General features: G+C 39.8%; 2 protein-coding genes across 3 annotated transcripts; both read right to left on the bottom strand.

Moving 5' to 3' along the window:
- Window positions 1-368: 368 nt before the first annotated feature.
- LOC139912928 (H-2 class I histocompatibility antigen, Q10 alpha chain-like) lies at window positions 369-18,428 on the bottom strand. Of its 2 annotated transcripts, none has more exons than XM_078290138.1 (13): window positions 18,257-18,428; window positions 13,968-14,240; window positions 12,895-13,185; window positions 11,843-12,127; window positions 10,923-11,042; window positions 10,701-10,811; window positions 9,489-9,518; window positions 8,431-8,460; window positions 7,238-7,261; window positions 6,773-6,829; window positions 4,529-4,573; window positions 4,096-4,137; window positions 369-3,208 (listed from the first exon to the last, which is right to left on the bottom strand). In XM_078290138.1, the coding sequence occupies exons 1-13, from the start codon at window positions 18,327-18,329 to the stop codon at window positions 3,186-3,188; spliced, it is 1,404 nt and encodes a 467-aa protein (XP_078146264.1). In that variant the 5' UTR covers window positions 18,330-18,428; the 3' UTR covers window positions 369-3,185. The 2 variants fall into 2 exon arrangements, with proteins under 2 accessions (XP_078146264.1, XP_078146265.1); XM_078290139.1 differs by lacking the exon at window positions 18,257-18,428 and adding an exon at window positions 16,571-16,734.
- A 2,945-nt stretch (window positions 18,429-21,373) lies between these two features.
- On the bottom strand, window positions 21,374-23,992 carry qrfp (pyroglutamylated RFamide peptide). The gene is made up of 2 exons (XM_071900855.2): window positions 23,900-23,992; window positions 21,374-21,847 (listed from the first exon to the last, which is right to left on the bottom strand). Exon 2 carries the CDS (start codon window positions 21,845-21,847, stop codon window positions 21,374-21,376), a length of 474 nt encoding a protein of 157 aa, XP_071756956.1. The 5' UTR covers window positions 23,900-23,992.
- Window positions 23,993-24,267: the final 275 nt, after the last annotated feature.

Genomic DNA, 24,267 nt, shown 5'->3' with positions numbered 1-24,267 from the left:
AGTAATCAATAATGACGGCCAGTTTTCGACCGGACTGTCAGGTTTTCAGACAGTTCAGTTTGACTTTGTCAGACTCAGAGTCCATTAAAAAAACATATAACATTATAAACACACAAACAAAATACAGTACATAAATAAAAAGAAAACATTGCCACTTTTTTATAATAATATAATCCATAATTATTGGTAAAAGTAGTAGTAGAAATAGTACTAGTAGCACTATTAGTAATATTGGTCATAGTAGTAGTAATAGTAGTAGTAGTAGTCATAGAGATTAAACTGTTTTATCTCTATGGTAAGACGGGTAGACAAATTCTTTCACTAAATTCTTCAGGTCTGTTTATCAAATCAAACGTCAATCCACATGATCCAAATGATTTGCTTTATTAAAACCCATGAGAATACAATAAAATATTCCGTATGTATACAATAATATTCCTGATGTAATCAAATTCCTTACAATCTGAGTGATCTGAAACAGAGTCTCAACTTTTTTCATATCAAGGACCCTAATCTAGTCAACATTAGAGCCACAGACCAACATTTCATGAGATTTTGTCTCTCAGACCCAAATCTGAGAATAATTTCATTGTTAGATTTGATTTTGTCCATCTGATTGATCTAGCTAACCATAGTATCTGGTCAGCTAACATCACTGTCTTGTTGTTAACACATCTGATTAGAATCCCTGGACAAAATCTACAATCAAAACAGTCATTCTTCTACATTCTCTAATTGTGTTAACTTCTTGTAAATTAAATAATGGTTTAACAATTCATCCATTTGCTGGTGACCACCTGGAACCCCTTCAAGGACCCCTGGTGGCCCCAGGACCCCACTTTGAGAGCCACTGGTCTAAAACATGAGTAAGTTATGTATGGTTCAAGCTCAAAATCACAGAAAAATAAGGCACACATCCTTGAATGCTTTAAAAGAAATAAACAGCAATACAAAAAGCATAAACATAAATCTTATATACACACACAAATGTATGAGACTAAGATATTCTCCTATTGTCTGTTGGTATTTGTTGCTTTCACAAGTTAAAACCGTTTTACCGATTGGCTAATGACTAGAGCAGGAGGAATCTCCACCAATCACAAGTGTCCGGGCGGGTGTTTTATTGTGTGGATCGTGTAAACGCAATTCAATTGTATTCAATCGTCAAACCCAATAAGTGAGAACTCAGATTAATATTTGATGTCATAATAGCAATGAAAAATGCCACTGCTATCTTTAACATATGTGCCATCTTTGACAAAAATTAACTTCATCGCTAATGCACAATTTCAAAACATTTCAAACATTTCAAACATTTCAAAACATTTCAAACATGCCTACAGCCCTACACCTATTTTACCATTCTACAACCCAACAAGTCATTTAGGAAAACGTCCGCTCTGCATTCAGCTTCACAGAAGACACTCGCAGCTGAATAAGAGCAGCATGAGAAGAATCACATATTTGCTCAAATATTACACTTTCTTTTCTTCTTTTATTATTTTTCTATTCATACACTGTTTAGATAGCTATGTAATGTTTGTTTTGTCTTAGTTTACCGACAGAGCTTACTGTGCTCACTTTGATTTAGCTGCACAGCACAGATAGCACTTGACATGATATGAGGACGGCCTCCTGTTGCAGTGGAAACATACAGGAAAGCGTCTCCAGGTATGTCTCCAGAGCTTATCAATAACTTCAATATCGAATGTAATAATGGCCAGGCATAGAAAGTATAATATTGTTGCTGCATGATACTGATAAAACTGAATCACATTTAGGTTGCCCAGGTTTGAGCTCTATACACACACATCCGTACATGCACACGCACACAATGTTCGGTTTTACCAGGATGTAAATCTGGCAACCCTAATAATGCAATCAGCGGCAAATGTAGATTATTACAAAATGGAAATTGTTTTTCAATAAAAAAACATGTTACCTTTACACTGTTTTTCTCGATTACGCTACTTGTTGGAAGAAGCTAAAGGCTGCAAATATTCTTTCACAAGGAAAAGGCAACGATCACTAAGATAACACACATGATAAGAAGGTTGTGTATTAGAACTATAACTTTTCAGTGCAATAGTAGCACAGCCTTTAAGGGCCCCATATTATAGGAATTCAAATTTTCCTCTATATACATATATGATCAAACATGTTAAAAATTGATGTTCTTTCAGGAGGTTAAACTGAAAGTTATTGCATTTTCAAAAATGCACCCTTTCTTTTACAGGCAGCTTCAGACTAACTCCAGTAAACGCATCACAACTGGACTTGATCCTGATTGGCTGCTGCTGCTGTCGGCCAATCAGGGTCCAGAATTGTGAGGACTTGGTCTTCAAATTCATTCAGTTTAACTAATTTAACTTTCATTGAAACAGAATAATATGGGACAAAGGAATACAGTGAGTTTTGGGGGAAATTGGCCTGTTGGTCAACTTGCCTGTTCAGTTGAACATAGACATTAAACATGGACACCAAAATCATCCTTGTGTTCCCAGTAGATCATTCGCTCTGGTGCTCCATGCTAACTCTTTTGCTTACACTATATTAACTGACTGCATGCTACTAGCATTAGCCAAAGTGAGACTGAACTCTTAATACAAAATTTATAGTGGTTTTTATTACATGGCCTGTAAAAATGAAATGTCATCAACTCAATATAACTCATGTAGCCAGGTTTATTTTTGGAACTATTTCAGATGAGAAACCACATACTCATCCGCTGAGCAGTGATTTTTAGCTGTACACAGTCTCCCATCAGCCACCACCTTCACTTCCTGTGGAAACAGGGAAAGTAGTCCCTGCTTGTTCAAAACAGTGTGTTTTTGTATCATTTTGTGTACATTTTACCAATCTTCTACATAAAACTGGATGATTTTGGTGTATGTTCTCATCCCTTCTCATCTCATCACACTGACCAACAGGCCAATCTCCCAAAGTCTTTGTACTGCAGGACACTGCTTTAAATTCTAATATTGGCACAGGTAAGCAAGAGCACTGCTTGGTTTCAGACTGCACAGCCGAGCTTGGTGTGCTCGGATGGCGATGATGTTATTTTGGAGAGTTCAGACCGTCTTCACCTCCGCTGCTCCATTCTGCTCCTTCTGTTCACTGCTGGACTCGGGTTTGGACTAGGGGCTGGACTCGGGGCAAGACTAGGGTCTGGACTCGGGACTGGACTAGGGGCTGGCTGTTCCACCGGCTGCAGGGGGACAAAGGCATTATTTTCCACATACACACTGGAAAGATAAAATGACTATGTGCCATTACTTCTATATGTATGTATGTATTGCTTCTTTATATTTTTTTGCATGATCTCCTTTATATCGAGATTATTCACAAGTGTTTGGCCAACTGGACTGATACTGACCCTGCCTGTCTCCCTGCCTTAAAGAGGCACTAACAATAAACAAATTTAGTCAATTAGTTTGGGTTTCAATGGAGAGTTTTTGTGTCCCATGATGGTCTACATGCTGTTTCAGAGGCTTTCTACCATAACAACAATGAAATTACGGGGAAACACTGAATACTTTTTTTGGGCATAAAAATGGTCAAATGTATAGATACTGAATATCAGCAGAAATTATCGCCTATTGGCAACTTCTAAACATATTGGTGTTGGTGTTGGTCTTCAAAAACCTTCATAGGTTGAACCCTAATATCGACATACAGTATGTATGTATGTATGTATGTATGTATGTATGTATGTATGTATCTGTCTATAAGTCTATCAATTTATCATTTGATAGGATGAAAAAAGCAGCTGTGAATGTTATGTGATTCAGTGGGATTTTTACCATTGGCCTACATAAAAACACTTCCTAAAATGTATTTGGCACTTGAGAGTTCATCATAAGATATCATGAGAAAAAGGTGTTTTATTGTAAAAGCAAAAAATATTGTTACAGTTTTATGAGACACTGCGATGATTCAGACGAGTCATTGCTTTATTCTGTATCATAAAGAAAATGGGTCCTGCTGTGGTTTGCTACAGGTCTGTGATTAACATAAACACCCTTACTGCGAAATGTTAACTGAGTAAAATTCCTGACATTAAATCATTCCATAGCAGAGAAATAGAGAACTCACCAGTCCCAGTGTTGGCTGAGGCACTGCCAGCCTGTGTTGCTCCTATGAGTAAAAGAAACAAACAGTTTCACACTAATTAACAGTTGGACACATTTGCTCACCGTTACACTTACAGGATTGAGCACAGACCCCTTGCTTTCACTCATCTGCAAATAACCTGTCAAGATATGAAGATTTCTATTCTAAAATGCTACACATCTATTTTCTACCTTTGGAAAACAAATCATCATATCTGAAGTCCATCATTCAGTATCGCTAAAATACAGAGGTTACAGCCTGTCAAAGTGTTAATTCCTCAGGCAAAAACTTCAGTTACCAATTATTCTGTAAAAGGACCATCAGTTATTTTAATTTCATGTACTGTTCTTCACATGCTGTAGTTGTAAATGAATGGATGGTTAGTACATAGGTAGAATGAGGTAGATGCTGTTACCCATTAGTGGTACCATCTCGTTTTCCTGTCGAAGGCTGTCTTTCCCTGTGAATCAAACAAAAAAAAACTTAAGTGCTTTGATTTTAGTCTATCTACAGTGCAGTCCGTGAGTATTTGGACAGCGGCACATTTTTTGTTGTTTTGGCTCTGTACTCCAGGACACTGGATACTAAATTAAACAATGTCAGCTCATGACTGACAGCTTTAATTTGAGTGTATTTACATCCATATCGGGTGAACTGTGTAGGAATGAAAGCCCTACACATCCACTAACCCTGTATATATAATCCCCCCCATTTTAAAAGCAGCAAAAGTAATTAACATAAAGTTAAATAAAGTTATGATGTAATATTTGGTTGCATATCCTTTCCAATCAATGACTGGCTGAAGTCTGCGACCCACAGACTTCACCAGACGCTTGGTATCATTCCTGGTGATACTCTGCCAGGCCTGTACTGCAGCCATCTTCAGTTGTTGCTTGTTTCGGGGGCTTTTTGCCTTCAATCTGGTCTTCAGAAAGTGAAAAGCATGCTCAGTTGGATTGTGGTCCGGTGATTGACCGGGCCAGTCAAGAACTGTATGTTTGGGATCATTGTCCTGCTGCATGGTGAAGCATCGTCCATTGAGTTTTGATGCATTCACTTGGATCTGAGCAGACAAGATGTTTCTGTATACTTTGGCATTTCATCCTGCTGCTGCCGTCAGCAGTGACATCAACAACAAGACTAAGAGTCTAACTTGAATTTTGTGGAAGTGTCTCTGCCGGGAATCAAACTCGGGTCTCCCGCTTGAGAGTCTGCAGTCTAACTCCCTGTGGGCCACGTGACCCATAAAGTGGTGAACCGACCGACCAACAATAACATCCATAGAGCCCCTGCTGCCGCGGGGCTAATAAACACAAGTGAGCCAGGTTCAGTGGAGCCATACATGCCCAAGTCATAACACCACCTCCACCATGTTTGACAGATGAGGTGGTGTGCTTTGGATCATGAGCTGTTCCTTTTTGCTCCACATTTTCCTCTTTCCATCACTCTGGTACAGGTTGATCTTTGTCTCATCTGTCCATAAAACTTTGTTCTAGGACTCCACAGGTTTTTCATGTAGCCTACTTTTTTGCAAACTGTAACCTAGCCATTCAATTCTTGAGGCTTACCAGGGGACACATCTACACCTAGGCCTACAACCCGGAGAGTGTTCTTGATCTGTTCACCAGTTGAAAAGGGGTTTATTCTGTCATCCACTACACTGGTCTTCTGTGGTCTACCAGGTTGTTTGCAATTGCTGAGCTCACCAGTGCGTTCTTGCTTCTTAACAATGTCCCAAACAGTTCACTTCAACACACCTAGGTCCAGATCTACTAACATGTCGCAATCCCCGGCACGGCGCAAAAGCAACTGCGGGTGAAACTGGTACTGCCAGCGCAAGGTATTTACTAAACTAGGGCATGCAAATGAGCAGAGGCGCACATAATTAAGTAGAATTGAGACTGCGCAAATATAAGGGCCAATGTGCACAACAACCCGTTTGTGGCAACTTAATGATGGGAAAAAAGAGGAGCAGATTGCTCTCCAGTGGAGCTGGAAGTGTTGGTGGCAGAGAAAACCCCAAAGAGCTCTCTGCTGCAAAGATACCAGCATGTAAAAAAGACACTCTGGAACGACATAACAAATAAAGTGAATGCAGCATGAGAGCATCAGAAGCACAATTTTGCGGAGGTAAAAAGCGCTGGTAGGATATGAGGTGGTGATCCCTTGCTACAAATAAAGCCTCTGCGCAAGCTACCTGTGGTGTTCCCTCTGAGGAAGAGCCTTAACTCCCTTGGAGGAGTAAGAGCAGGAGAGCCTGACTGAGACGCAGGTGCCAGTGTGGGACAGATGGAGACCTTGTGAAGGTACGGTTAAATATGGCTGGAGAAGCCACACACACACACCACTGTCATGACAATTATTACGCACAAATGTTTTAGTTGCATTGTTTTCATCAAGGCAATGTTGCTGAGATATTGGCTCATAATAACTGTCAGCAAATTGAGAGAAGAGCATGCGACCTTTCCTTTTTGTATATTTGACTGAGCGACTCTGTGAGACATTTGCTGTAGCAGCCTTGGCATTTGTGCTTACAGCGCACAGCCTGCTAGCCAGTCAGCTGGTTGACTAAAACTTTAGCTAGCAACCTCCTGTGCCATTACCTGAGTAAAATTCCTGACTTTAAATCATTCCGTAGCAGAGAATTAAGAGTTCTCACCTGAGTCAGTGCTGCCAGAGCCAGTGCTGCCAGAGTCACTGGTATTTTCGTTTGCTCCTATGAAGAAACAAACAGTTTCACACTAATTAACAGTTGGACAAATTTGCTCACTGTTACACTTAGAGGATTGAGCACAGACCATTTGCTTTCACTCATCTGCAAATAACCTGTCAAGGTATGAAGATTCACATTACATCTATTTTTTTTTACTTTGGAAAAAAAATCATCATATCTGATGTCCATCATTCAGTATAGCCAAAATACAGAGGTTACAGCCTGTCAAAGTGTAATTTTTTCAGGCAAAAACTTCAGTTACCAGTTATTCCATAAATGGACCATCACTTGTTTTAATTTTATGTACTCAGTTAATTTGTGCAAGTGGTATCATATTATTAAAGTGGTAGATTTCTCATTTTGGAATTCTTCACATGCTGTAGTTGTTACCCATTAGTCCTGCCTTCTCACCTTCCTTGTTAAGGCTGCCTTTCCCTGTGAATCAAACAAACAAAAAAACACTCAGTGCTTTGACTGATGTTAGTCTATCTACAGGATGTATCCATCTATTAATCCATCAATCTGTTCAATGATAAAAACAACTGTAAATGTCATATGATTCAATGGGATTTTTGCCATAAGCCTACATAGGCATACTTCCTTACATGTAGTTCAGGTTTCATTATCATAACCTAACCCGAGATTTCATAGGAAGAAGAGGAGGAAACATGTTGTACTCTATCAGCAAAAAACAGCGTTCCAGTTTTCTGAGACACTGCGATGACTCTCACACAAGTCATTATTTCATTCTATAATAGGTCTTGCCATAGTTTGGTGAGTTACATAAACATTCTTACTGCGAAATGTATGACCTGTGCCATTACTCAAGTAGAAATCCTAACTTTAAAGCTGCACCAGGCAAGAATATTATGTAAAAATGCACCTGCATCATGTAAAAATGCACCTGTCTTATCAGCCTAAATCACAATATGGGGCTGCAACAGAGCAGAGTGTCCCATCCCCACTAATTGAGATGCCATAGATTCACTCTTTGCCCAAATTAAATTCTGACACAATAATACTGACACTTCCTTGTTATTGAAAGCATGAAGTCACAGGTATCCCACAGCTCTGCTGGCTCCGCCCCCATTCTCCTTCATTGGAGGCAGTGACTCGAAAGTGCTTTGGGTCGTGCAACAGAGGAGGTTGGGGACAGGGCCAGCAGAGCCTTCAGGCAGACAGCAGTAGGGCACGCAACTGTTAACACTTTCACCTTCTTTTCATACTTTGGTGGCCATACAAGCTTCAGTGAGGTTTCAACTGACATGGGGGTTAGTAGATAATGACAGAGTTTTCTTTTTGGAGTCAACTGTTCCCTCAAACCATTAGATATCATTAGATATCTGTGTTTCAGTTCCGATCAATCAGAAACAGGTACCTAATTTGGCACTAGTTCAATACCCAACCTTATTCACCACCTCCACCAGCCACTAAGAAGAAGAAATTTAGGTCAGGAGTGGCCCATTTACTGATGCAACAGGACATGATTTCTGGGTAATGAAGTCCTTCAAACTTTCAAAAATTCAGTTATCTCTTACTGCCACTTGGGGCCAAAGTGCCAACCTGCCTACTGCAGCTTACAATCATTCAAGAGCAATACTCACCAGAGTCACCGCTAACAGACTCTTGTGACCCTACGAAGGAAAGAAATTGTATTTAAGTATGTAAAGATGTACAGTATGTATGTATGTACATAATGTATGTAGGCATGTATGTATGTACCCATTAGGGCTGCATGACATGGAAAAAATATTCAATGTGAGATTAACTTGTTAGATATTGAGATGGCAATATGAACTGCGATACAACAAATATTTAAGTGTATCAGACGTACTGCAAATGTACACTGTGAAAATGAATAGCCGATGGCTGGTGTGTATAAAATGAAATCAAAAGAGATAATTTTCAGTGTTTTAGTGTTTAAACAACTATTTTTCTACCCTGCTACACAACAGAACTCGAGATCCAAGGCAAGCATCAGACTGTAAAAAACGATCTCCAGTCAGCAGGGCTGCTGGTCACTGGGATGTGATGTAAATGTAAATGAAATATGACAGAAATGTACACAGCAGGATTTACTAAGCTTAAAACTTAGTGGTGATAAAACGTCTCCTGCAAATATGGTCATGTTCCGCTGGCTCCCAGTCTTTTCCCAACCTTAGTAACCTACTGCAAGACCGCCAGGTAGACAAAGCACAAGTCCCAGCTCAGAGTCTTTCCCTCTATTGACTCTTTGAATCCAAAGCCGCCTTTGGCCAGCTTTGCTCATTTCAGTAGGAAATCGGAAGACGCCAAATTCATCACCACGTGAATGAGGCATTGCAGCCCCAAACAGCAGAGGTTTTGGCCATTTTGTAGTTTGAAGCCAAGCTTGAAGCCAAGCTGCTGTTTCACTTAACACTGCAGCTTCGTTTCTCATCCGGAAGTGTAGGAAAGCCTTTTGTGTCCCAACATTTTGATTTGTCCAATTCTGATATCGCAGCACTTTGCGATGTGTTCTATCTCGTTCTTATCGCAATGACAATAAAAATACGATATATCGTGCAGCCCTGGTATCCATCTACATATCTGCTTGTTTGTTTTCTATTTATTTATTCACTGAAGCTAAAGTGGAAGCTGCAGATAAAATGTACTGTAATAATGTTAGGTTTTGGAATCTTACCTTTGCCAGTATTTGCAGTGTCGTTGTTCCCTGAAAAATTACAAGTAGTAGTGGATTAAGGTAATGGAACATCCAAACACTTTAACATGAACCCCTTTTTCATGTTAAATGAAAACTACATATTGAAAACTATCAATAAATTTGTCCTTATGCATGGAGCTCAGTCAAAAAAGAAGCCACCTCACTCACTGTAACCAACTAGAGAACAAAAAACTTCCTTAAATAAGCTAATGATTGACAGACCATTTGTCTGCATGACCTATGAACACCTTGCACAGTCAGTGATAAAAAAAACCCACAACAGACACCTTTGCACCCAATAATCATCAATGATTTCATACAAACTTTGTCACCATTTGTGGGTTAATAGATCGTTCTTCTGTTAATTGGGCTTCTGTATGAATGCTCACCCTGGATCATGGCACAAAGGACTCTAATATCAAACCCTGTATTGGTAAATACAATATGGACATGTGGGTATGCATACATACCTGTGTATTTACATGTATGTGAATAAATTTAGTTTTATTTTTTCTCTTGGTTTAAATAATTTTAAATCTGAGCTCTATTGAGTTAAATGAGTTGGGGGGGGGTCAGGGTAAAGGAATATGGACGGTATGATAAGGCATTTTTTGTGTTCATTCTTTTTCTGTTTTATGTTCCATTGTTCTGCCTTTCTGCCCAAAACAGCGATATAAATTGGTCATAAAACAAATACCCTGCAGTGATCAAGTTGGCAGGTAGTTACTATATGACAGGCAGGCAGGCACAGTGGATATCAGGAATTTAGAGCAACCAACTGCTCTATTAAGGCAGTGATATATGGTGCAACTTTTGGGCAACTCTAAGTGTCAGCATTACTTTTACAATATGACATGGCATAACAGTGCATAATGTTACACAACATTGCGCAATGTAACATAACATCATATCATCCTGGCAACGTCTTTTTAAAACAAGTATTATATCATATTGTATTGTACTGTATTATGAGTTTCATTCCAAAACGGCAACATATTTATTTTGGTGAAATGTTGTTAAACACATCTCTCAATATTTCAGAAGGACAGATGATTCAAATCTCAAAAACAGAACTCAAAAACAGTGGACTTAACTTCCTGACAGAAAACATTTTGTAGGAGCTGGAAACATTTGTTTTCAAAGGATGGAAATGTCATTTTGGAATTAAACTCTCTGGTCTAGAACACGTACCATGTGGGCCCAACACCGTGACTACCAATCCAGGCTGGGGTCCTTGGGGTATTGGCAAATAGGGCAAAGTTGGTGTTTGGTTGATCAGCCCTGATCCTTTCTGTTTCACTGCTGTGTAATAAAGGCAAAAAAAAGTAATGGAAAAAATATGGAAAAACAGTTCAGTCAAACAATCTATTCATGCATTGTTGAGAGAAGACTATTGTTATATTTTGCACCTACCAAATGGTCCTTTCTTCTTAAGATACATGATCAGCAACACAACCAAGAGAATTATCACCAACAGACCAGCAGCAGCACCTCCTCCGATGATTCCAGTGTTGTCAGACTTAACAGTGCGATCTAAAACACAGGAACAGTCACATCAATCACAGCACCTGCGTTCAAGCCCGCGTGTATTAGTGACATCGATTAATTGCTGCATCCCTAGTGTGGGATAACATTTATTCTTTAAAAAAAAAAGAAAAAAAAAAGGGGGCAACAGCAGTTGCTATGAGCAACACAAGTTTTTGTGGTAAAACAATTCACTTTCAACAAAATTGCAACTTCATGTACCCTACAGATCAGGTTAGTTTTAATTTAGTTTATTTGTTTAGTCCTAAAACATAGAAATGTTTCTAAAACATAGAAACATAAAACATAGAAGCGAAGTGATAAATAGTGATAATAGTGTTAAAATCGGATCATAAAAAACAAAATGAGATGCAAATGACTAATATATGCAGGTGAGATAAAACATCTGATCTCAGAAGAAACAAGAAACAAATTAACAAAACAACAGACCATGAAGGTGTTGGTCTATTCCTGAGGGGATCATGGTATCCAGGCCCTCGAGGCTTTGGCTGCGGCCTGGACACACTTTACAGAAATGGGTTTGTGACCAGAACATTATGAGTTTGGATCCCTGAACAGACAATCTGAAAATCTGGGCTGGGTGAACCGAATGAGTGACGCTCTCCGCTCCAACAAGTATCTTCACACTGTACGGTGCTTAACCTCCATCAGGTTGTACTGGGCAGCTCCCAGTTGTGGATATGTGGAACTGTATTAATGTGAAGAAGGGCGATGCTGGTAAAGGACCATGCAAAAAAACACTATTCTATTTTGATTTGGAAAAATAAAAAATAAAAATAGCCTCTTACCCCACTCCTGGAAACCTCTCATGTTGGACGCTTTGTGTTCCACGTCGCAGGTGTAGTTAGCAGGGTCAGTCTTTAAAATCTCAACGCTCATCCTGATCTGGTGGGTGTTGTCCTCGTTTGGTCGAACGCCTGTGGAACACAACCCGTCCCTCTCCGTCAAAACACGGCCGTCCCTCCTGATGTGCATGATGATGTCTTTTGGGTAGAAACCTGTGGCCATGCAGGTCAAAATGATGTTGCTCTGAGTTTTGGCCTGCTTCGCAAACACATACATGTCTGGTGGAGCTGCAAAGAGAACAAGGACAAGTGAGTTAGCGTAGCTGTAGCTGGTGGCCAGGCAGCTGCAGGTAGCAGTAACTGTAGGCAACGTATCAGTGTCTTCAGATATTTGATAAACACCAAAAATACTTTCATCATCAACTGAAAAAAGACAATTGGTTGAAGCCGATTGCTAATCATTCACCAATAATATTGCTATTATTACTACAGCTACTACACCTAAAGCCAATAATGATACAAATACTAATAGTAATAATGATAACTACTACAACAACAAATAATAATGATACTAGGGATGGGACGATATATCAAAATTCAATACAAAGATGTGACAATATTAGTATGTTGTGTCAGGAACATGAATGGTGATATCAGCTCCATGTTATTCTGCTGTAGTAATCACTAATGAGACTCTTGACCATCACAGTTTCACAAGCTCTCCATCCAAATTATATTATTGTCACTTTGTAATGACATTTTTAAATTGTTGTTTACATTCTAGCAGCCAATGGCATCGCTGGAAAGATTTGTGTCTCAGAAATAAACAGTAATGACAGTAGCTTTACAAATATATCAAATGGCTACTCTTAAGTGTTTGGGGTCTGAGCAACAAAACCGTTCATACTTTCCCAAACATTTCAAGACCTGGAAATTATCAAATTTATTTTTCACACTTTCCAGACCAGCATAGTAACCGGCTACACTACTTAATATACTATTAATAAATCTAAAACTAAAGAAGCTAAACAAATGCAGATTAATGCCATACATACAGGCATTTTGGAGCTGCTTCTCGCCATAATGCAGGAACTTGTTCAGCCACTCGACACACTCTTTCTCCAGGTAGCCTTTGGTGTAGTCGTTCAGGACCTGGACCTCATCCCACTTCTTCTTGGTCTGTAGCCCATAGTTATCCGGGGCAATCCAGTGCGAGGTGGAATCATCAAAGGACAGGAAGTCATTTCCATCGTAACTGTACATGTCCATGCCCCGGGTGAACTTGGTCGAACCGTCATGTTGGGTGTCGACCACACAGCCGTGCCTCCACTGAAGAACATGGGCGTCTGAAACCAGACAGATTTGCAATTTCAGAGGTAAATACTGACCAATCAAACAAATCAACAATTGATAATGAGGGGATGGATGAATGGATAGATGGATAGATAGATACACAGTGGGAGTGGTCAGAAAACCTGAATATTTTAATATTTGTTTACAGTGGCCTGTAAATTAGCATTTTCCCAATAGTGAGGAGTAAGTAAGTGAAGAGGTAATATATCAGTCATTTGCTCTTTTGGCTTGAGAACGGCTTTTTAGCCTTCGTAGCTGAAATGTGTTGGGATGCTCGCAGCAGGAGTCAGAAAGTGAGTTTTGAAAACCAGAAACCTCAGTACTTGGCCAAATGATCGTTGTGTATCACAGTCATTGTGGGCTATGGGGCAGAAAAAAATCCCCTTTAACAGAGTGGAACTATGTACAGCTCAAGCTGAGTAAGAGCTATGGCGTAGATCAGCCACTAGAGGGCTTCTGGTGGAATTTAAAGCTACATTATGCAACCTTTTTTAAAGGTAAACAATAAAAATTAAAATAACAATAAAGAAATAGGATATATTATACATTATCAGTCTGTGTGTCCATACTTAAATTTGCTTTTCAATAATGTTTAGGAGGTTTTGGCGGTGCACATACAGTAATATAACCACTCAGTATCCTAGAGAGCATACAGTAATTTACGTGATCCTCTGTATCCATTAAGTGCACTGAATGCACCTTAACAGACAGACAGACAGACAGACAGACAGACAGACAGACAGATCGATGCCCATGCAGACTTCACAGATCTTACCCGTGTCATTCTGCCTCATGCGTTTCATCAGGATGTCGATGTTCACTTTAAACCACTGCTCCTTGCTCTGGCGTGACCGCGTGCCTTTCTCCCAGTAGTCTGAGCCCAGCCTTTCCTCCATCCACGGCTGTTTGGGAACCTTCTTCTGGCTCAAGCTGTCGTAGTAGTCGATCATCCGGTCGTCCAGCAGACCCATGGCCGTGAACTCGTGGATGCCGGGGAGCTGGACGGGCTTGGAGAAGGCCGTGTAGATGTAGGTGAGGGAGTGTTTCTCTGAGAGTCACAGACAGGGAGACAGGTAGACAGACAGACAGGTAATTCATGGGAATGAATGAAGCATTTATTTAAAGGATAGAACTGGTATAATCTTACTTTTGACTCTTGCCACTATCAGTTTGCCTTAAACAATTTATGCCAAGAAGATGACCAAAAAATTATTTTCCTGTATTTTTATATCAAGATTACTTTTACTTCCTGGAAAACAGAGTATCGTTATTGATGACATCATGCTGTACCAAAAGGCGTAAATAAAAATTCCAGCAATAAAACATTGCCCCTCCGCCCGTCCCACCAAATAAAACTGCCTCTCTCTCCCTGACTGATCTCCCATTGGTTTACACTTTTGATTGATCCCTCATCCCCATGTTATGTCCCGCCTCAACATCCTGTTTCAACAGTAAATACACATTACATTAATCACATTACAGAAGCAGTTTATCTAAATGCAGATTCATTGTGACGTTAAAAGATAATACCACAGTAATTTTATTTTTTTTCCTATCTCCATTATTGCCCATGAAAACACTAAACCCAGCGATGTATTTGCCAGTCAGAAGTCAGACGCTCCTGTTGTTTTCAAAAATACATTAAAACATTTACAAATGTAATCCATCATTTTAAATTAGACGTATATCGTATTTTTTCCCAACAAGTCTTTAAAAGGCCACAATCGTCACAATCATTACTTCATTGAAATCCTGTCAGAAGTCGTTCCATTCTGCCAGAACTGAAAGTGAAGATCACTGTGCGTCTTGTGACAGACTTTTAGTTTCAATGGTTTTGTTTTGCCTCTTCACTGCCACAAATACTATTTAACAGTGCACAGTAATGGAAAAAGTGAAAATAGTCCCCATTAAATGCGACAATTAGCTGCGTGGTAAAGTGCACGGTCAAATGCTTTACTACCAATTTAACAGGAAAAAGAGGTGTAAACACACCTCTTGTCGTGAAATTTGAAAACAAAGTTTGTTTTGATTGCCAGTTTTGAAAGCAAACAGCAGGGGGCAACAGGTGTATTTTATGACAGAGGGTAAACTCAGAGGCCTCCTTCAAGTCCCTTCGTAAAACTCACTTTTTTAGACTTGCTTCTAATACCTGATTCACTGCTTTTATGTTCTTTTGTTTTTACATTTGCGTGCCTCTTGTTTTAATTCCATTCTTGTTTAATGTTGTTTTCCTGATTGTTACTGCTATTATTATTATTCATTTCCGTGTGAGTTTAAAGTTTACAGTCAACAACCAATGCTGTTTGTGAATCTGTTCCGACCGCATTTATCACTCCATGTCAAAAATATCCAAACAATGTTGTCTGTCCGCCACAGTGACAGTACTGTATTCACAGGTGCAGCCCTGCCCAAAGCTCTCAGAGCAAAATCCACCCACAACAGAGTTCACACTTTATTATACGAGCCAACCTCTCCTCCTCTCTCTGTACAGGAGATAATGTCATGCCAATCATCTCATAAAATCTGGCAGTATAATCTTTCCTTGCTTACTGGCACACAAAACATACTGACTTTTCTTAAAGTGTCCACCTGTCATTCCTACAGTCTAATTACACCAAAATACACCATGGGATGCAGAAGTGGGAAGCGGACCAGTTTTACAAGTTGACATTTTTAATGAACATATTTTATTTCGGATATGGGAAATTCCTTACTCTTCATGTGATTTCTTTAAGTATTTTAAAGAGTTAAAATTTATGAAAAACATTAATAATAAATAAATAAATAAATCAGTAAATGTCCATGCCTAATATCCTCTTATTTTGATACTGTCTCTTCTGGTATCAATGATACTAACCTCAGCTAACTTGTTCTGTGCGTGCGTGCGTGCGTGCGTGTACATACTGTATATGTATTGACGCTTGTTCCTTTTGTTTCCTTGCCTTAATTTTCTCCTTTAGTACATTTTAATACTTTTAAGTATTTGACATGTTCCCTTTCTTATTATGCACATTTCTGCCTTAACAAAACAAAAGCAATATATATATTGATTATATAGATTTTGAGAAATTTAAGGTAACTTTTCTTCATATGCGCTATTGTCACCATACTGTATAGCCTACTTGATATTGCATTTCTGGAACTATATCCAAAATATACTTTGACCATTAAAAATGTCTTACATTTCGAATTTATGTCTACACATCTTTTTTTTTCTGTTTTGAAGCATATCTTTAAACACAATTTTTAAACTTCCCATTTAACAATTTAAACTCAAATTATCAAACGAAATACAAAATTCAAAGTCGTCACAGCTGTCCACTTTGACTTTCACTTTTACACTTGCTTACATAGGTAGGCAGGAAACTCTTAACTTACCGCTGTTTACCGTCAGTATTGTCCCAAATAGGACAAAATATGCGATTAAATACATTTTGAACACAAAGCAGACTACATTCACGTTTCTGAAAGTCGGTATTTTAGCCCAAATCCCCGCTGACACGGCGTCTCGCTCCGCTTCTCTCTGCTGCCTCGACACGACTGAAGACTTTGCCCCGTAGTCAAGTAATTACGGCGCATTCAGGTGCTGCTCGTAAAACCGAGAACTTGTGCTGCGTCCCCTCACATATAGGTTTCAGAAAAGCTAAATTACGGACTTTTTAGGACCTTTTTGGTGCTGCTTGGAATTCCATTTATGACCAATTTAACCACCAAGAAAATGGTCAAAACAGTCTATTTTTGATTGAACATGAACATTGAACATGCTAATGAAACTATAAAAATTGATAAAAACAACAACAACAACAACAACAACAACCAATAAATGGATACAATGACCAACTGTGTTTATCAATTAATTAATTATTAAAAATAGGTGGGTGTTGGGTGTGAGTGTGATTAGTTATGCTTTAATTGTATGTTTTTAATTCCATATTATATGTGTTTCTTTTGTACTGTCTTATAAATTAGCACACCTTCACCCAGAAGAGGCACTAGTGAAGTGAGTGAGATCACCCATGTGTAGTATTTTGTTAGATGTTTTGTAGTAATTTTAGAACAGCCAAGAGGCTTAAAAACTGATTAGTTCGTCCATCCGTGGTTGAAGTAGGGCTCATTGTAAAATCAGCTGTTAAAATGTTTGATCTCTGGGCTTCCATGACACACAAGTTTACAAACTGAAAAGGATCACCTGAACGCACCACTAGTGCTACTTCCTTGTAGATAGGGATTTTTTTTATGACCAAGTTCAATGTCTGTATCATGTTGAAACCAGGGTCATACCAGCAGCAATTCATATCAATAAAGCAATTCATGCCTGCTAAAAAATAACTAAAACTCATGTCTGTATTACAAGCCAAGCTGACTGACAAGTTACTGATAAACCTGATTTTCAATACATTTGGATTATTCAAAACATGTCTACATGTTAACATTGCACTAAAAAGACATTCTATTGTCTGTCATCATTGTAGACTTATAATGTGTGTACATTTGTAATGTAACGTTAGCCTATGTATTATGATTTCAGTCCTCTTTGACTGTCAGTGGAAACCAGACTGAGACGTTTATGGCCTTATATTTATAATGTGTACAGACCATGTAAGGCTGCATTTTATCGTCAAATAGTTGAATATGATCCAAAGTGCTGAGACTATATTCAATTTGGGACAGAAAATGAAAATGCAGACCAGACCTACACTGTGAAAATAAAGTATCCTCGTCAACAGTCTGAAACGTCTGAAAGTTGACGACGGTTATAAGTTACTAGCTAGCTAATATTAGACAGCGCCCCGCGGCCCGCACCCCCCAAAAACAGACCGGCCCAAAACAAAACCCATGAGACAGGGAAATGAGGCGGATAGCTTCAGTACACAACCGTCCTCTATTATCTACACCTCCATATACGCCTGCTAGCCTCATCAACGTTTTCCGTTAATACTCCAAAACGCCATTTTTCACTGGCACATAACAAGGAAATAAACGCTGTATATCGACTAAGCTGCTGCGCAATCGAGACGTTTTTTACTTTCGCTTTAGAAATGTGGCCGACTACAGTCAACTTACCGCATCCCACCGGGTCAAAACCGAGCCATAGCTGTGGCAAAAACAAAAATAACCAGGTTGTCCGTTGAATCATGGTGTCACACGCGCTGCTTCTGATTTAAAAACACAAAAGTTTATCCAGCAGCAGCCCGGGAGAGTCAGCTCGCCTGGCTCGTGCCTGCGTCCTGTTCAGTTCTGCGTTCCATCCAATAAAATAATTCAGGGCAGGTTGCTAGGCAGAATACATCGAAGTAGTTTGTCGTCTTATCAGCAATGGAGAAGATTGGAACCTGACTAGCTGGGAGAAACTCTGACTCAGTCGTAGTATTACACAACATTACATTACATTACATTACATTACATTACATTACATCACTGCATTGGCTTCCACTGTGCCACAGAATTGATTTTAAAAAAATTCTGCTGCTTGTCTATAGCTCCAAAATACACCTCTGACCTGCTTTTAGGATATATATTTATTGTTATTTAGCCTTTATTTTACCAGGAAGTCCCACTGAGATTCAAAATCTCTTTTCCAAGGGAGACCTGCCCAAAAAATAGCAGCAATAAAACATACAATACCGTGGAAAATTCAAAAAATATGTAAAAAAAAAACAACAAAAAAATGAAATGAAAAGCCTTTTCACCAAAAACAGTTCTGATTCTGTTAAGTTTAATATGAGCTACCCAGACCCCTCAGGTCACCTGGGACTGCTCTGTTAGTTGTTTCCCAGGGTGAAAACTAAATGTGGTGAAGATGATTTTCGTAATTACACTCCCAATTACTGGAATAAACTTCCAGATGCACTGAGGTGTGACTGTGACTCCCACTGTCACCTCTTTAAAAGTAGGCTCACAACATTACGGTTCCTTTTATTTGTAGGTGTAACAGGTAGCTATTATTTGTATATTTTTATCTTTTATAATCCTTACATAACTATTTTTTCTTTCTTTCTTTCTTTTTAATGTCATTTTATGAGTTGATTGTTGTGATTATTATCTTTTCTTACCTATTTTATCTTTCTTTTTTTTTATATGTAGTATATAATAATATACAGTAGGCTAGAAGGCTACACCTCCCACCTCTTTTTTCATTGTTCATAAATTAAGTTTGGTTTAAGGTCAGAGAGACAGGGATAAACGGTGTAGGGTCTCTTTGGGTTTCAGCCCATGAAGAGTTAAATCATTCTAATATAATGTCTGTGTTCCCACTAGAAAAAAACCCATCCAAAACAACAAGTAGATTTTATTCTAATATAATTGATCATTACCAGGTGACATTTCAGTCTGCAGATCTCTCTGAAGACACATAAGACATTTTACTTTGCATTTTAGACATTCACAAGAAACATTTACACGTTGAGTAGATGTTGATAGCCTACGACACCAATGTTGAAAGCCAGTGTAAATATATCGGCAAAATGAAAGCGGAGACGACATCTGTAGCTGCTGCCTGCATGAAATCTGTTTGACCACCCCAAAATCCTGAGTTATGATTGGCTAATGGTCATGTCTGAGGCAGGACCATCAAGCCAGCATATTTTTTTAATTTTTTTTTCAAAACCATGCTCCTGTGTTCCAAGAAACCTTCCTTCCAGCCATGGGGAGCAAAGAGGAGACCAAACCAGGGATCTTTTAATGTGACAAAAAAAGGATGTCAGACTAAACTGAATGGGAAAGATAAAGCACGCACCTAAGGATAAAAACCAAGAGCTAATGTTAGTAGCCTAAATTTTTTTATATGCATACAGTGCCACCCTTGCTTGAGTCTGTGCCCCACCTTGGCCCCCCCAGTGGCCTGGACACGCCACTGAATTCAGGACCTAAATATCTTCCTGATCTCAGTTCAAATCAACTTCCAAATCTGCTTTAACATAGACACTGATGAAAAAAAAATACAGTCTACACCAGTGAGTCTCCACTTTTTTCATATCATGGACCCCTAATTTAGTCCACATTAGAGCCACAGACCCCCATTTGATGAGATTTTGTCTCTCGGACCCAAATCTGAGAATATTTTTATTATCAGATATGATTTTGTCCAGAATCCCATGACTGTCTGTATTGTAGGTAGAGAGAAAACAGAGAAACTATGATCAGAACAGGCATTATTCTACATTCTCTAATTGTGTTAACTTATTGTAAATTAAATAATGGTGATACTTAACAATTCATCAATTTTCTGCGGACCCCCTGGAACCCCCTCAAGGCCCCTTTGTGGTCCCCGGACCCCACGTTGAGAACCGCTGGTCTACATCTCCCAACTTTTTTTTTTTCATTGTTCATCATTAGTAACAATCACAACCACAAATAACCACACAAGGCCCTCCTTCTAATATACTATATTTTATTACGTGTTGGTAGACTTTGGATTCAACATAGATGCTTTAATATTTATTATCCACATTTGCAGAGAAGCTTTCACATTTGACACGCTGACGATGAGTGAACATGCTCTGACCGCTGTGTGGACTTGGTCTTCCTGTCCGTCCGTCCGTCTGTCCGTCCAACAACAACAAAGTCTCTCACTGGTTCCTCTGGACTCTGTTCTTCTGTCTGGTGTCGCCTCAGGAGGAGAAACACTGCAGGACTTTAACATTTGTCGCACAGAAACTGAAAAGATTGGGACAAAATTCTACTTTGTTTTTCTATGTATCTATTTATCTATGCATTTTATTTCTGTTATTTCATCTCCCCTCTCGTTGAGTTTTGTTGTTTGTCATCTCGATAGGGGGTCAAGGATTTATATAGCTGCATCTTTTTTTCTTCTTTCTGATATATCAAATATTTGTATACTATGTGAACTTCTGTGCAATCTGCAGAAAATCTTGTAGTGCTTCTCTACTTTTAAGGCAGTGATCCACAGGGCAACTTTTTCGGCAACGATCCCCAAGGAGTTGCCTCGGTTTTGCTGATTCAATCCCATGGCAACATCTTGTTGCCGGGGATCTTAAGAGTGGATTTTGACCCTGTATCTGAGTGTGTTGCCTGTTGCTGGGACCGTTGCCCATCTACGTTGCCTAAAATATTGCCGAGTGAATCACCCCCCCTCATAATGAATCACCTCCTCATGATTTCGCTCTCTTTCCTGCTCCCGTCAAATTCCCCTTTTCCTCTGTGAACCCCCCCCCCCTCCCGTCAGTTCCACCCCTCCTCCTCCGCCCCCTCCCTCCCTCCTTCCCTCCACCCCCCCTCGGTCCGTCTCTTGCCGAAGCGGAAGCCGAACCCTCCTTTCTCCCGGCTGAAGGCCTGCAGCCCTCCGGCGATGGAGGTGAGGGCTTCGTTCCTCTTCCCTCCCTCCCCCTCCTCTCCTGCGTCCTGATAGGTCAGGCCGTCCAGACTCTGACCCCCGGGGAAAGGCGACAGCGGCCGGACCGTCAGCTCGCCCCTCTGGGCCCTCAGCAGCGCCTCCCGGCCCCAGCCCCCCTCCTCCGGCCGGGGGTCCCGGGGCCCCAGAGCGGCCCGGAGCCGCAGCAGACCCGCCTCCCACTCGGGGGCGGCGGCGGGGAAGTGGGGGTACGAAGTGACGGTCCAGGGGATGGGGGTGAGGAGGGCGAGGGAGAGGAGGGCGAGCCGGGGCAGTGAGGCGCAGGGGAGGAAACACAGTCTCATCTGGAGAGAGAAACAGACCAAGTAAATGACTATAGAGGCCATTTTGTGTTTTTTATCGTGTCACTTCAGTGTTTTATCACTATGCAAATTAAAGCAATATTCCACTTAGTTTTAACATGGAGGTTATTCGCCTCTTCACCGCCATGAACACCAGAATATAAACTAATCACCAAGATCAAACAACAGATCCTGCTTTAAGACAACAAAGCACCCTGGGTCCATCCTCATTTTGCATTTCTATTCTTGGTTTACACTAAAATTATTATTTAAAAATAAAAGTAGATCCGGTCTCCCAAACAGGAACTATCTCTCCTAAATGGTATCCCTCCGCTGTGTTCTCTTCTATCAATAAAAAAGCTGTTTGGTGAGATTCTGTTTTGAAGCGTCGGACCAACAGTCAGCTGGAAATCACAGCAGCAGATCTGATGCTGAATCTGTTCACCAACGTGTTCAATGTCAGTTTCCATTCAAATGAATGGGAAGAAAAAATCTGAACGCTACAAACTCGTCCAGCTGCATCTGATCTTACTGAGGAGATTATATTCTGGTTTTCATGGCGGTCAAGAGCCGAAAAACCTTCATGTTAAAACTAAGTGGAATATTGCTTTAAATAAAGTAGGCTGAGACATTGTAAGAAAAGCATGATGACAAACAATATAACAGTAAGGCAAACATGCTGACTAATTTAAAGAAAAAATGCAAAAAGATATGCAAATCAAAGCACTCCAGGATCTTCTAATTAACAATATTCAGACACATCACCTGATAATAGGCAAGAGGAATTCACTCCAATCAAAAATTAATATAGCAACTCCCAAAGACAGACTGCAACATTATTTCTCTTAAAATATTGTTCAAAACTGACATGTTTCAGTGTCGAAACATGCCAGTTTTTAACAATAAAGAGAAATAATGAGGAAGAAATAAAGAGAAATAATGTTGCAGTCTGTTTTTGGGAGTTGCTGAGAATCTTCTTCATGTTATTGAGACTTTTTGACAAACACCGCTTTCCCAAAAACAGAAAAAAAAGAATATATTTTGCATGCATTTACATTTACAATATTTTAAACACTTTTGTTCTTCTGTACCCCTTTCACAAGAAAAGACACAATCCTCAAATCATTTTCACTTAAACTGAATCCATTAACATCTGTCAGTTTTACCAGCCACTGTGGCAAATGACCAGTTTGTGTTCAATCAGGCTTTCCTTGTTTTGTGTGTAAAGTTTCATTGAGGAATATAGAGTAAAAAAAAAAAAAAGGTATCCAAGACTTTTCTTTACAATTTTCACAACAATTTACATTTTTCACAGCAGAAAAAAAACAGAGAAATATCCTCGTGTTCCCCTCATTCCTACTTCTAAAAACTACTTTGGCTGCTCAGAAATGAAGTTGGACAACAAACGTGAGCTGTAGGAAAAGTTTTCTCCAAAGTCCACACACACTGCCGGTCACCAGTCTGCACCCACCTGACTGAATGTTGTGTGTTTCATTCTCTTAAAGCCATTTTGATCTAAAGGCTTCTGCTTAAATGCTTGAAATGAGTTTCTTAGTCAAATATAAATAGTGAAGTTGATCCTATGTCTGAATTTCTTTCCAAAGCCTTTGCCTTTCCATCAAGGCAAAGGGCGCCTACTGTAAAAAATCTAAAATATAAGATAGTTTTGATTTGTTTAACACTTTTTTGGTCGCTGCATAATTCCATTTGTGTTATTTCATAGTTTTGATGTCTTTACTGTTATTCTAAAATGCGAAAAATAGTAAAAATGAAGAAAAATGTGGTGTGTTCAAACTTTTAACTGGTAGTGTATAAGAACAACAACAACAAAAAAATGAAAAAATAAAGCAGGAAAAATCACTAAAAAAGAAAAACAAGAAAACAATTCAGTCACTTCCCATCGCTTACCTTTGCGCTGTTGGGTAACTTGCCTTGTCTCCTTTAGTGTCCCTCGCCTCTGACTTTTTAAATCCCCCCCCCCCCGCCCCCTAACCTCACCCCCTCGCCCCCCCCCTCGCCCCTGGGTCACACAGTCACCCTCTCCTCTGCTCTCACCCCATTGGCTCCTCACCCTCGTGACGCACGGCCGGTTATGAACCGCTCCTCTCCTGCATTCTTGCAGCTGAGAGACCGAGCGCCGTAATTATCCGCCGCTTGATTGGGGAGGCAATTCACCAGAGGAAGCAGCCAATTCATTAGGATTTTTGAAAAGAGAGAGAGAGAGAGAGAGAGAGAGAGAGGGAGGGAGGGAGGGGATGGTTGTGTTTTGTTTTGTCTTGTCCTCATTATGAAGGTCATCTCACCGGGAAAACGCAGACACACCTGAAAGAATGTGACTGAGGGTCTGGGCTCATGGGATTTTATCAGCTGACAAACGGTCGGTCGCTCTTAAGGACGCTTTTCTCTCTGACTTACAATGCAAT

The sequence above is a fragment of the Centroberyx gerrardi genome, chromosome 19 (genome assembly GCF_048128805.1).
Source record: "Centroberyx gerrardi isolate f3 chromosome 19, fCenGer3.hap1.cur.20231027, whole genome shotgun sequence".
NCBI lineage: Eukaryota > Metazoa > Chordata > Actinopteri > Beryciformes > Berycidae > Centroberyx > Centroberyx gerrardi.
This window is presented reverse-complemented; position numbering and strand designations above follow the sequence as displayed.

Coding starts and splice junctions, on each gene's coding strand:
- LOC139912928 (XM_078290138.1), bottom strand. CDS start 18,329: ATGATTCAACGGACAACCTGGTTATTTTTGTTTTTGCCACAGCTATGG. Junction 13,186..13,967: donor CATGAGGCAGAATGACACGG/GTAAGATCTGTG, acceptor GTCTGGTTTCAG/ACGCCCATGTTCTTCAGTGG. Junction 12,128..12,894: donor GAAGCAGCTCCAAAATGCCT/GTATGTATGGCA, acceptor TTCTCTTTGCAG/CTCCACCAGACATGTATGTG.
- qrfp (XM_071900855.2), bottom strand. CDS start 21,847: ATGAGACTGTGTTTCCTCCCCTGCGCCTCACTGCCCCGGCTCGCCCTC.